General features: G+C 42.4%; 1 protein-coding gene and 1 long non-coding RNA gene across 2 annotated transcripts in view; one reads left to right on the top strand and one right to left on the bottom strand.

The window, feature by feature from the left end:
• vsig10l2 (V-set and immunoglobulin domain containing 10 like 2) overlaps positions 1-11149 on the bottom strand; it is an 11513-nt gene extending 364 nt beyond the window's left edge. Inside the window, exons 1-12 of the mRNA XM_023421505.2 lie at positions 11060-11149; positions 9835-10188; positions 8816-9091; positions 7761-8036; positions 6548-6835; positions 6192-6449; positions 5808-6098; positions 4715-5068; positions 3590-3712; positions 3450-3474; positions 3217-3317; positions 562-627 (exon numbers count right to left, since the gene is read on the bottom strand). Coding sequence (XP_023277273.2) covers positions 562-627; positions 3217-3317; positions 3450-3474; positions 3590-3712; positions 4715-5068; positions 5808-6098; positions 6192-6449; positions 6548-6835; positions 7761-8036; positions 8816-9091; positions 9835-10188; positions 11060-11138 — 2491 coding nt within the window. The 5' untranslated portion in view covers positions 11139-11149. The remainder of the gene's footprint in view (positions 1-561; positions 628-3216; positions 3318-3449; positions 3475-3589; positions 3713-4714; positions 5069-5807; positions 6099-6191; positions 6450-6547; positions 6836-7760; positions 8037-8815; positions 9092-9834; positions 10189-11059) is intronic.
• LOC111666157 (uncharacterized) lies at positions 846-3047 on the top strand. Its single transcript, XR_002761566.2, has 3 exons — positions 846-988; positions 1076-1178; positions 1506-3047. It is a non-coding gene; the product is annotated as an uncharacterized LOC111666157 (long non-coding RNA).
• Positions 11150-12114: the final 965 nt, after the last annotated feature.

The raw sequence follows: 12114 nt of genomic DNA, 5'->3' as shown, positions 1-12114 counted from the left end.
CATTTACTTCTATCATGTGAGAGAAGTGGCTGCAACGACCTTGGTCATTGCAGCCACTTCTCACTTGTTGAATAAATTATCGAAAGACCAACATTGCAAACTAAAGGTTTTGTGATGAATGATGAATGCAGACAATGAGGATGACCACTGATGAGGAGAAGAATAATTTTAGGGTATGAGCCCAGATTTAGCCAGTATCCATGTTAATATAAAAGCCTCAAATAAAAGTTTCCTTTTTTTAAAAACAAAAACCCTCCTGACAGCTGAGCAGTATACATTCATATCATTTAATGTAGAAATGAACTGAACATCTTATGTCCATGCTTCAAATGATGGTATGACCAGGTTTTGTAGTGAAAGATACATGAGGACACCTTGCAACTGTTATTATAGCTGAGTTGAGATCACGGGCTGCACACATGGTAATGACTGTGCAAACTAACTGTCTACAAAAGCGGGAATTCCAGGTTAAATTACTACTGTGGGAGTCTGTGATAAATGATTATGAGCCCGTAGCCTTGACGGTGATGGTGACGCTGACAGGCTCGTTATCATCTCCAGGGGAAGGTGCTTGGCTGGTGGGGGTGGTGAGGGGTGAAGCTGCCCGGGGTAAAGCCATGGCTGGACCTGGAAGAGACCAGCATCAAGGTTCAGCATCATGGTAGATGAACGATGAGATTTTTTTTAAAACGCACTTCTCATAACATCATCAGTTTCCACAAAACTTAAAATAGTTTGAAAAACAGTGGATTCATCAAGTTTTGTTTAACTATGACAGATCAAAGTAAGATTTTTTATTATTAAACCCTGCACAACTTAAGTACACCCCCTGTTAGTTGGCAGGATGTGATGTCACGCAGCTGCAACAACAACCTTTTGGCCCTTAGACAAAACAGCGGTGTATCTGTTGGCGGTGTGAGCACATCGGCTCAGTCAAAGTAAGCAGAAAGAGCTCCGAGCGAAGCAAGGTGGACTCAACACAGTACAGGTAAGCTTGGTGACCTGTGGTGTTGACCGTGTCCAGCATGTGGCTTTGTCCGCTGTGTGTAACTCGAAGAATCACTGGTTACTCCAGCAGGTGAACGGAGTCCGAGCCTCTCACACAGGCATCTCCGGACGGACGCTTGAATCATCGCGGTCTTTCTCGATCCCAAAGGGGTAAAAGAACTCAAAATAAGGTGAGGACACAATAAACGTCGAAATAATCGTGTGGTAAATATTTATACTCATGTACTCTTATTTTTGCTAATTTATTTTTGAATGATGCAAGTTTAACCACTTATTTATGTTATCATTAAAGCCATAACCATTATTTGTATGTATATATAGAAGCAGCCTACAATAAAATGGTGTATACAGTCAGATGCTACAGTTCATTTTCTGTCACTTCAGATGCGTTTCAGAAAACTGCATGTAAAACTCAGCCCTCAAAGTTCCCACAGTGTGTGTAACACTGACGTTTCAAAGTATGAATTTTGATCCTGTTGACCACCAAACCCTTCCAGGTGTTACTGGTGACAAAACTGGATTCACCCCAGCCACTGCAGGAAGGCAGCGGGGAGCCCTGAGGAGTCGGACAGGCGGATGCCAGAAGGACAGCAGGTTTCTGCAGACAGGCAGAGCAGCAAAGGCAACAGACACAGACTGTCTGCATCACTGAAGCAAACAACAAGAGTAACCTTAACTGGAGGTTTAAAAACCCACTGATTACTCCGACAGAAGAGAAAAAACTGTATAAGGAGGAGTGAGAAGAAAAGGGAAGTATTGCAATACCCTATATTACTCCCACAGACAAAGAGAGACCTTTTTCCATGAGCATCACATACTAGGAACAGGAACCAATTCCTGGAAAACAGTGTGTGTAGCTCATTACTACTGAAACTATTTGATACCTGAATATAATATAAACACTTGGGCACACACTGTTGTACTCTGTTAGAGTAATTACAGTGAATAGGTTACCAGTGTCGTAAGTTCTCCCCAAATAATTGTCTCAAACAAGCAGGACAGATATCAAAGAAAAAACCCAGGAGGTTTTGAAATACCAGCAGAAACATTTACTCTGTGTTCAGACATCTAGCCAACATTAGCAGGGAAACTAACCTAACCATAGATATCTATTCCGTCCTCGGCACCAGCAGTTCATTATCACAGGTTTCATCAGAATAGAGCATTTGCTCAACAGCTTATACTGGTGACGTCTCAAACCTCACACTTGTGGTGGAATAAAATGGCAAAACCAGGAGGAAACCTATGGTGTCAGAGTGCATGCGCTACCCTGATCCCAGACAATTCAGATAAAATGGAAAGTGTTATAAAAGAAATGAAGAAGATTGCTAATTCTTTTGGTCCATCAAAGTCTAGTGATAGTTTTACCAGCTGGCTGGAAAAAAACCTGGGTACTTGGGGCCTGCCGATAGCCGTGATTTTAATAATCTTTCTCCTCGGGCTGAGTGTATCTATCTGTTGTCTGATTCACAGACAGAAGCGGAGGGAAGCAGCACAATTCCCTTTATTGAACAATAATCAAGTCATTGTAAGAGCAGACTTGCAAGAAGTGTAAATGTGAAGTAAACCTCCGAGCTTGCTCAGAATATGTTAGCAAAAAAAAAAAATGCGTGAGGGAAATTATAGTTTATTCTTTATAAAGATTAATGTTGTGAAATTTGTGTTGCAGAGAACTGTCATGTAGCTGTGTGACCATTCTCTGACCACTGTTCTAAGCTGACCGTTGTTTGACCGCTCACCTGAGCTGCATCCTGTTTCAATAGGGAAATGATCCCCATGAATCTCAGCTGGTAGTGAGCCAGGCAAAAGAAGGTGACAGAAATCTGAAGGAAACAGGAAGCTCCTCACTAGCCCAGTTTGTCAAAAACTAGAATGAGGCAGAAAAATAAAATTGGCAAATAAGGCGTTCAGGATGCATCTCGGGACGGGCGGGCTAAATGTATATAATGCATGTGTAACTGTTGTTTGGGGCTCTTCATCCCTGAGTGATGTAGGGTCTGTAATCATACGTTTTGGAATAAAGCACAAGAAAGGCAGAATTGTATTGGTGTGTTTGGAAAACATCTTACCTTAATTAGTCTACTACTCCCCCCAGTAGGGGGACATGATAAAAAGTAATTTAAAGACACACTCAAAATATTTATGTCCTACTGAGTGTGGAAACCCTGACATTTATATAAATGTGTGTTTCATGTGGGTTCATCTTGCCTGGGCTGGATGATCCACCAATATCCTCTATTCCTCCCTCTGACCCTCCTACCACTTCATCCTCTGGGAAGTTGATATTTTCCCTCGACTGGCTGTGCTGCCTGGACACACCATAACAAAAAACACTTTTAATGGCATGTCTACACACTTAATTACTTGTCCACATCATTAGAAACTGCTAATTTTTCATTGTCGGTGCTATACGGTACTTAAACAGGTATACAGATACTCACAAGCCAAACAGCATGTCATGTAGTCCTGTGGGGATAGAAAAATAGATTTAATTTAGATTTAATTTATTAATGCCACATAATGGGTCAAATGCTTCATTCTAGAAGTCATCAGGATGTTGGTGATTGTGTGCAGAACTCACGAGGATTGTTGTTGCGGTTGCGGATAATGTACACGAGCAGCAGCGCCGTGATGATGGCTGCAAAGAGCATCCCGCCTATAGCTGCTCCAATCACAGCAGGGTACATGTTGTAGCGTGGTTCCGCTGCAACACATCACAGTTACACATTGCAAAACAGTACACCTCTGACATAACGCGTCTTTTTTTTCCATCATGTTTCATCTCTGTCAAGTGGTTCTCAACCCATGTCTTGTTGTTGCGGCACGACATACACCAAATTCACAAATGATTGGAAATGCGTTCACTGTGGAAGCCAGGATACATGAAATGGGAGGAAGTTTGGCTGACAAAAATCATGAAGTTAAAGCAAGACTATGTAACTTTTTAAAAGAAGGAAAAACACATTTGTCCTGTCCTGTGGTTTTGATGCTACTACCTTACTTGGCCTGGTATGACCAGTAGCTTATGATGGCTAATGTTAGCAAATTTTAGGCAGATATTATTTAACTGACATTACGGAGTCAGGTCACTGATGTGTGACTAATTTTCTTGTGGTAGTACTACACTGTTTTAGCATTTTTATCCCATAATTTTCACCTTTAGCTACAGAGACTGTTGTCTGACAAAAGTTACATAGGCTCACTTTAAAGTAAACCATGTTTCTTGATACATCAACAATACAAGGGTTGAAAACCACTGGCCTATCCTACCCTGGAACCTGCCTTTCTATATCCTAAACACCTGGATTGGTTTGACCAGATCCTACTATGCATGGTACAATTAACACAAAGAATTTACAAGAAGAAGCACACAGGGCCAGTTCGAGGACAGGTAAGGAAGGAGGTAAAGAGGAAGTGACTGGGAGATGTGAAGCGGTGAGATGTATGTAATTGTATGTGTTTTTTGTTGTTTGTGTTTGAGTCTTTCACCTAAGTGGATAACACAAGAAGAAAAACAAAAATGTTAGACTGTCATCAAAGTCACTGTAACAGCAATCAGAGCAAAATACGAGCATCAACGATTTTGAGTAATCACCTAACTCACCGGCCACCTTGTTTAAGACATCCCTAACTCAAGTCCCTGTCTTTGTTCAGTTCTCTGCTGAAAATCTGACCACACTTTCCTCACTATGTTTACATACTATACCTGGAGTCTTTGGTGCAGAAGAGTGTCCGATGGTGCGGTGGTTGATGGGCGTGATGCGGAACTGGTAGGTAACGGTCGGGGTCAGTCTCCCTACTGTATGACTCCTGACTTCTGGGTCCTGGATGATGTTACGGTACCAGACTTGTGGACCAATCCTCTCCTCCATCTCCTCTTTTGAACCATTGCTGCTGCCTCTCCTTCCTGGTCTCTCTGACACCAATCTGTGCTCCAGGATGAAACCTGTCCAACCTCCTTGTTCCTCGTTCTGTACCTGCCACTCCAGCTCCACCTCGTTACGCTGCCGGCTGTTGTACATCACTTTGATCAGGGTTGCATTGGGTGGCATGGGGTGCCCTGATAAAAAGCAAGAACACAACCAAATGTATTGCTACAAAAATTTTAACCGAATTTGGTGATCCCCTCATTTTTTGTCAAGTACCACTAACAGGTTAAAACCTTTATTTGTCCAGTACTTGTTTCAGTTCCAAATTCCAGTCGTCAATTCCGCCCTAAGTATTTAGTGTTAATTAGCTTGTTAGCACATTAACAGGTTAAACCAGAGACTTGGAGGATCTTTGGTTAAACCAACTTGAAGACCTTCTTAACTGCAGCATGTTAGCATTGTTATTTACAGCATGCTGATGTTCACAACTAGTTTGGTTTGATCCACTCTAAAACAAAAGTGTAAAAAGGGTAGGTTGTCTTTTTTATGGGTGGCTATGTGTCTGACTATTTTTTGGTTGGGGCAGTGACTCTACTGCTGCCTGACAAGATGTTATAAAATCACTGCACACCCGGAAAATAAATAGTCCAATACAATTTCCTTCTGTAAACCACAACTGGCCATTTAAACATTTAGGTTTTGTATGCCAGTCTACCTTTTGTCCCTCATTTCTGGTCTTTATGCTAAGCTAAGCTAATCAACTGCTGGCTAAAGCGTCATATTTATCATACAAACATGAGTCTTCTCAACTTCCTAACTAACTCCCTGCAAGAAAGCAGTTAAATGAAATGTCAAACTACTCTTTCGAAAAGCTACAACAACATAGATTTTTAAAAAAAAAAGGAAGAAAGAAAAGAAAAAATTTCTTACTCTTGACCACTAAAGTGACATTGATTTCAGTTCCTCCCACTGCGTTGGAGGTGGTGCATCTGTATTCGCCACTGTCTTGAGTCTCATCCGTGTCTCTCACAGTCAGATTGGCCCATGCAGATGTTCGCAGCAGCGTGTACTTCAAGGTGTCTTGGATGTCCACACCCTGATTGTTGAACCAGGTGATTTCACTGACGGGAAGATAGTTGGCTCTCAGGTTGCAGGTGAGCTGGACATCGGTCCCCTCGTATACAGACACGACTCTGCGCTGTGTCAGCAACACAGGGGCCTCTACAGGTGACAAGTAAATATATAAATGAGTTAATTAACAAACCATATCTGCTATTTGTTGTAAGGTGTCTGTTTCTGACAACGTGCACTGACCCAGTGTGAGCCTACAGGTCTCGGTCTGGACCAGAAGTGGATGTTTAGCATGGCAGGTGTAGGGCTTCCCGCTACGGGCAGTGCCGTAGCGAAGGATCAGGATGTTTGAGTTTTCTTGCCCGCCTTTGCCCTGGCCCCCCGGGCCCTCCCACCACACCAAGGCTTTTGGGGCCCCTCCATCCCAGGAGCAGGACAGCATCAAATACTGCCGGTTGTTAGTCACATAGGCAAAACACACTGGCAGTGCAGGTGGAACATCTGGTGGAGGAGGAGAGGTTGAAGGGATGTGTAAGAGGTTTGTAGACCAGTGAACATACAAAACCAAACCTGTGTCTGTTCCTCTTAGTGATTCTCACATGTGCGTGTGCTGCACTCAGTTGACTGTTTGAGTGCGGGGTGGGAGCCCATGCATGTGAACAAGCTGTTGTTGGACTTCAGGCCTTCAGACGGCAGCAAGATGGCAGTGTTGCTCAGTGGATTTGTTTGCTGCCCTGTGTCAGCCTCCTCCTGTCCCAGTCCTTTTAGGTCTCCAGTCCAGCGGAGGGAGGCGGAGGGGAATCCGCCAGGCCAGGAGCAAAGCAGTCTCAGAGAGGTGTGATTCAGAGCCGGCTGCACAGAACAGGAGGGGGGGCCATCGGGTGGGTCTGTGGGAATAAAATACAGCGTAACGAGGCAGTGGTGTGTAAGATGGGGATCATGTGAGGTCATCAGAGCCAAAGAAAGTGCCTGTGGGCCTAGTATTTAGGTATTTAGGATGTTTGTTATGAATCATCTTACAAGAATTATAAAAGAACAATGTGCTTTTCATTAGTTTTCTTTTTACTTGCAACCTTTTCTCATGATAGAGCTGGGTAACACAGGCAAATGACAGGTCAGCACTACAGGGCCTGTTTTTTCTAATTTGAAAGATGAAAGGCAATGGTCTCTAACGCTCTTGGGTGATAAATTGTTGATCAGATATATGATCTGAGTATCTGCCAGAACAGCAGAAACTCTGCAAAACCAAACAGGAGAGTGAAATGACAAGTACCGGCTTTCTAGCCAACCAACACTTGCCATGGCTGTGACATCACAGCGAGGTACCTGCCAGAGAGTCCCATCAACAGTCCCTTAGACGGCCCGAACAGGAGAATAGGTCTGCAGCACTTCCACACTCTGCTGTGTGTTGGTGTGTAGGTGTATGAGTGCATTTGCATGTGCATTTTTTGATGTGTTTTGAAGTCTTAGTGAGTATGCAGAGCTTGAAATATGAGAATTGATGTACTGAATGGAGAAAGAATGTTTAAAATAGTAAAACAGAGAAATCAGAGGAGTTTTCTGGGTCATACTAAAAACAGGAGAGGTGCATTTGAAAGTGAAATCATCAGGTAGATTTAGGGTTAACATAGATGAGATGATTTGTGTTCTCTTGGTCTTGTACTTTCAATGTCAAAAATGAATTATTTAATCTCATGTCCTTGCCATTTGCAGTACCAAGACAGAAGAACACAGGTTAAGACTGAGAGGTCAGCCGTAGAGTAGAACAAGTGATGGCATAGTCCAAGGTCAGAGGTCAGAGATCACACTCACAGTAGACAGTCAAGCTGATGGTTTTTTTGGAGCGGGTGTTGAGGTAGGTGTTCTGTGCCAAGCAGGCGTAGTCGCCAGTGTGCATGCGGAGGATCTTGGTGATGGTGAACTGCGGCCCGGTGTAGACCTGGGAGTTGTTGTAGAACCAGACGTACTGACTGGCCGGGTTGGACTGGGCTTGACAGAGTAAAGAAACAGTCTCTCGCTCGAGGGCTGAATATCCCCGCTCTGTCATACTGTACGGAGTCACGTCTATCTGAGGAATGTCTGGACCAACTGAAGAGAAAGGATATGAACACACTCAAGTTATGATGGACATGGACATGTTACATACACAGGTGAGCAACCTCATGTTATTCTCTTAAGAACTACAGTATATTTCCACCCTGCAACAATTCATCATTTGGAGTTGTGTTTGTAGCCACCTAGTGAATTTAAGTCCAATATTCAATCTGTTTTTAGTCTCCACCTACTCCTGAGGAGAATATCTGACTCTTTAGCTGCTACATGCTGCACTGCGTTCACCAGCTTGTCTCTTACTGTTTGTCTGCTGTTTGGTGCTGAGCAGGTGATGTACAGTGGATTTTTAAAGCTTTTTTCGCTTAGCTGTCTCTGTGACTCAAATTCAAACCACTGGAGTCCAAGTATTAACACTTGAAGTACAAGCAGCTTTTTGAAATACAAGCCAAAGCAGAAACAATACAATGTTTTTTTTTCAAAAGATAAGGAATATAACTAAGTGAGAATTTTAAGTAAATACAAAAAGCTGACCTATGACTAAAACATTAAACAGTGTGAGTGATGATTTAATAATAATAAGTATTGACTGGAAATTCATAACTTTATGTGCTCTGATGTATTTTTCTTCTAATGTGACTTGTTCCTCCTCTTGACATTTAAGGGCTAAAGTAAAAGTAAGTAAAAAAAAAAAACATGCACTGTGATCTAGTATTATTACTCATAAACACTTGTGATGTCTTAAAAAGCTATACGTTGTACAATAATATTTTGTTTGAATACCCAAATCTTACCCCAAACCACCCAGAAATACTCACAGATGGTGTCCAGCCATAACCGGTTAGAGCTCTCGCTGTTGACGGGGTTGGTGGCCACGCAGCGGTACCAGCCAGTGTGGTTACGGTTGACGTCGGTCACGTTGATCGCGCTGGTGTTGCCCTGTGCAAAGACTGAGATGTTGCCACTCCGGGTTTCATGCTGCCACACATATTGGATCGGTCCGGTCCCATTTTCCAAATTGCAGCGCATCCACATTGTAGATCCTTCCACCGGAGAAGCATCACTCATCAGGAGGTAAGGTTTACTGACCGGAACTGTAAGTCACACAACATGTAGGTATGTTTACTGTCTCTAATGCAGATGAAGAACAGTGTTCAGTACATGTGTGTGTCCATGTATCCAGACAGCTCATGTTAACTATTCATCTGCAGCCTGTAAAGGTATGGACACCCATAGGCCCCAAGCTGAGAGAGTAGCCAAAAGTTTTTTTTTATCTGTGCAGGATTATTTCACGTTTTGATTTAATGATGCTCTGGTTTAGTGACCCGTGGTTAATTGTAAAATACAAAATGGCCAACAAAATACAAATTGGTGATTACTGGAGACAAACCGGAGAGCTAAGTTAACTGTCTCCTGTCTACAGCCTCATATTTAGTGTACAGATATGAATCCGCCTGTCTGGCCAGATCCGTCCCTACTCTGTCCATTGGTTGGAAATTATAACAACACAGTGCACGGTGTTGTTAACCTCATCTATGTGAAATTATTGGCAAATCACAAAGAACCCGAGTACAGCTTGATACTTGATGAACAAGATATGTTTTGTTCACCTGAGAGCAATGACAGGTTTATTATCATCCTGCTTAGTAGACAATTTAAAGGATCTGCATTAGAAATGTTTGTTATGTGTTTATGTAGAAAAACAGAATATCAGCCAATATATTGTTGTCAGCTTTTTTTGCATATGGCTGATGGAATAACGGTGTAGGTGTTAAGAGTGTTTTCCCCTCCTGTGCCTCCATCCTAGCTACACCACTAGGAAGGAGTGAAATCTTACCTCGGACAGTGAGGTGCACGTAGTAGTAGTAGACTTTGGGCTCTCGTTCGATGTCATAGAAGGCCTGGCAGGTGAACAGGCCCTGTGCAGCCGGAGGTAGTTTCTCGATGCTCACAGCTGCACTGTTTGAGATGATCTTCAGCTGTCCGAGCGTCTCGGCCAGCTTCTGGATCCTCGGCCCTCGCCCCAAATCATAGACCACAGCTTTTATAGCTTCAGTGCCGGGCTTGGTGAAGCTCCATATGTACATGTCAGGTAAAGTGGTGCCGCACTCCAGGATCACAGCTTTGCCCACCACCCCATACACACTGGTGTCCTGGTATACCACCTCCCCGTTGTGATTGATCTGCACCGCTGGATGAGGGAGAGGACACACACGGACATGCAGCCAAATGTGTGTGTGTGTGAAGGAAAAGGAGATGGTGGTGTCATTTGCCCTGCCAGTGTTCAATTACAGGATTGATTACACTGTAAGTTTCAGACACACTCTGATGGTTTAATAAGGGATTCCAAAACAGATAACTGGATTAGTCCCATTATTTTTCCGTAAACATTCACTTTATCAACCATCTTTTGCTTCCTTAGCTATTCCCTTTCTCTGTTACTCTGAGAGAACTGTGAATAGTTATGGCGATATGGTTGAAATGTTCCATTGTCTCTGATGTAATGTACATCAGAAACAACTCCTCACATGTGAAACAAAAACCTTTCAGTTCTAAATTATAATTTGACTTGAATTAGAGCCAGACTTGCCACATAAAGTGGCAAGGCTGATGTATCCGTTGATTTTAGTTCAGTGCAGATATATTGGTATCAGTGGTATGTCTTGGCCAATAAGTAACAAGAACTTACATTTCAAAAATGCCAAAGATACTTGTGAGGAAATCTAGAAAGTGTCTTGCTGCTATATAGTTTCTCCCCCAAACAACACTAACAACTGTAAAATTTCCCATTCAGGAAATATCATGGTCATAAATTTAAGTTGTCTTTTTTGTTTATATACATATATAAAAAAGAATATTAATATATTGTCCTGAAACTACAGTTCAAAATATCAATATCAGTATTTTTCATGCTTAAAATTTGTACAACAGATTCTACTGACAGTCGATGTTAAAGAATTTTTGGCAGTCCTCTTAATTTGTCCAAATATATTCATCAGCCAAATCATTAACTGTCACTCAGAAAAGTTTAAATGAATCCGAAGGCATTGGAAAACCCTTACCATAAGTTGTAAAGGTGACCAGGCTGGTAGGTAGAAATGGTAGAAGAAAAAAGGCCAGCCCTAGCAGTTGGGCCACCATGGTATCATGATGATCCTGAGTCCAACAACCTCTTTACTCCGGAAAATGTAGTAGAGATGATTGAATGGTAGAAACCTTCTGGACAACAAAAACTGGTTTCCCTCAGGTTCCTGATGTCACGTCTTTCCCTCTCTCCGCTCCTGAAGCTTTTTAAGAGAATCCAGTTGCAGGCACTGACTTCATTAGACTGAGAGTAGGAAGGGACGGAGGGTCACTAAACTGATTTGGGTTCAATTATTCATGTGTTTTTTTCTTTCTCTCTATCCCTCTTTCTTACGGTTAGAATAACACGGTTAGAATAACACGCTGATACTGAGCTCATCCATTTTACAAAGCAGACGCATGAGTGGACAGGTTAGCTTTCCACACAGAAACACACACACACACACACACACACACACACACACACACACAAGCACACATACACTTATGCACACACCTGCACATTAACTAATAGGTGATATTCAGGGTCTTAACATGAACATTTCTCCACACAAGACTTGTTTTAAGTTGCACTTCACTTTGCTGGTTGTTTCAGTATTATGTTAAGGACCAAAAACAAGTTTTTCAAACTGATTTGGGAGATGATGAGCTCAGCAAAGACATCCTTTTATTTAGTTAAAATAGTATCAGACTGTTTTTCCCTCTGTTTTCTAGTCATTTTGGGGTGAGTTGTAAAATTAAAGGCTCCAGATTTTAATTTCAGGGGTCATGTGAGGACCAGAGAGCAGAGTAAACTCTACTGATGGGATTAGGATTAAAATAGATTTAGAAATCTGGCATCTCACAGCGATGCTCTGTGTTTCCTCACGACATGCTGCGACCTCGACACTCCGCAGGCCACCATGTAAAGATGTAAAGCCGCACGGTCCATGCTGCACTTACACACCATCTGATCTCCGGAACAGGTATTCATCCTGTGTTTTTAAAGATTCTTCACGAGCGATGAGTTTATGTTTATGTGTTTATACCGGAG

This window comes from Seriola lalandi, unplaced genomic scaffold (genome assembly GCF_002814215.2).
Source record: "Seriola lalandi dorsalis isolate HSWRI2012SDOR001 ecotype SW California unplaced genomic scaffold, Sedor1 jcf7180002054672, whole genome shotgun sequence".
Classification (NCBI taxonomy): domain Eukaryota; kingdom Metazoa; phylum Chordata; class Actinopteri; order Carangiformes; family Carangidae; genus Seriola; species Seriola lalandi.
The sequence above is the reverse complement of the archived record's forward strand: the minus strand, read 5'-3'. Positions and strand labels throughout refer to the sequence as shown.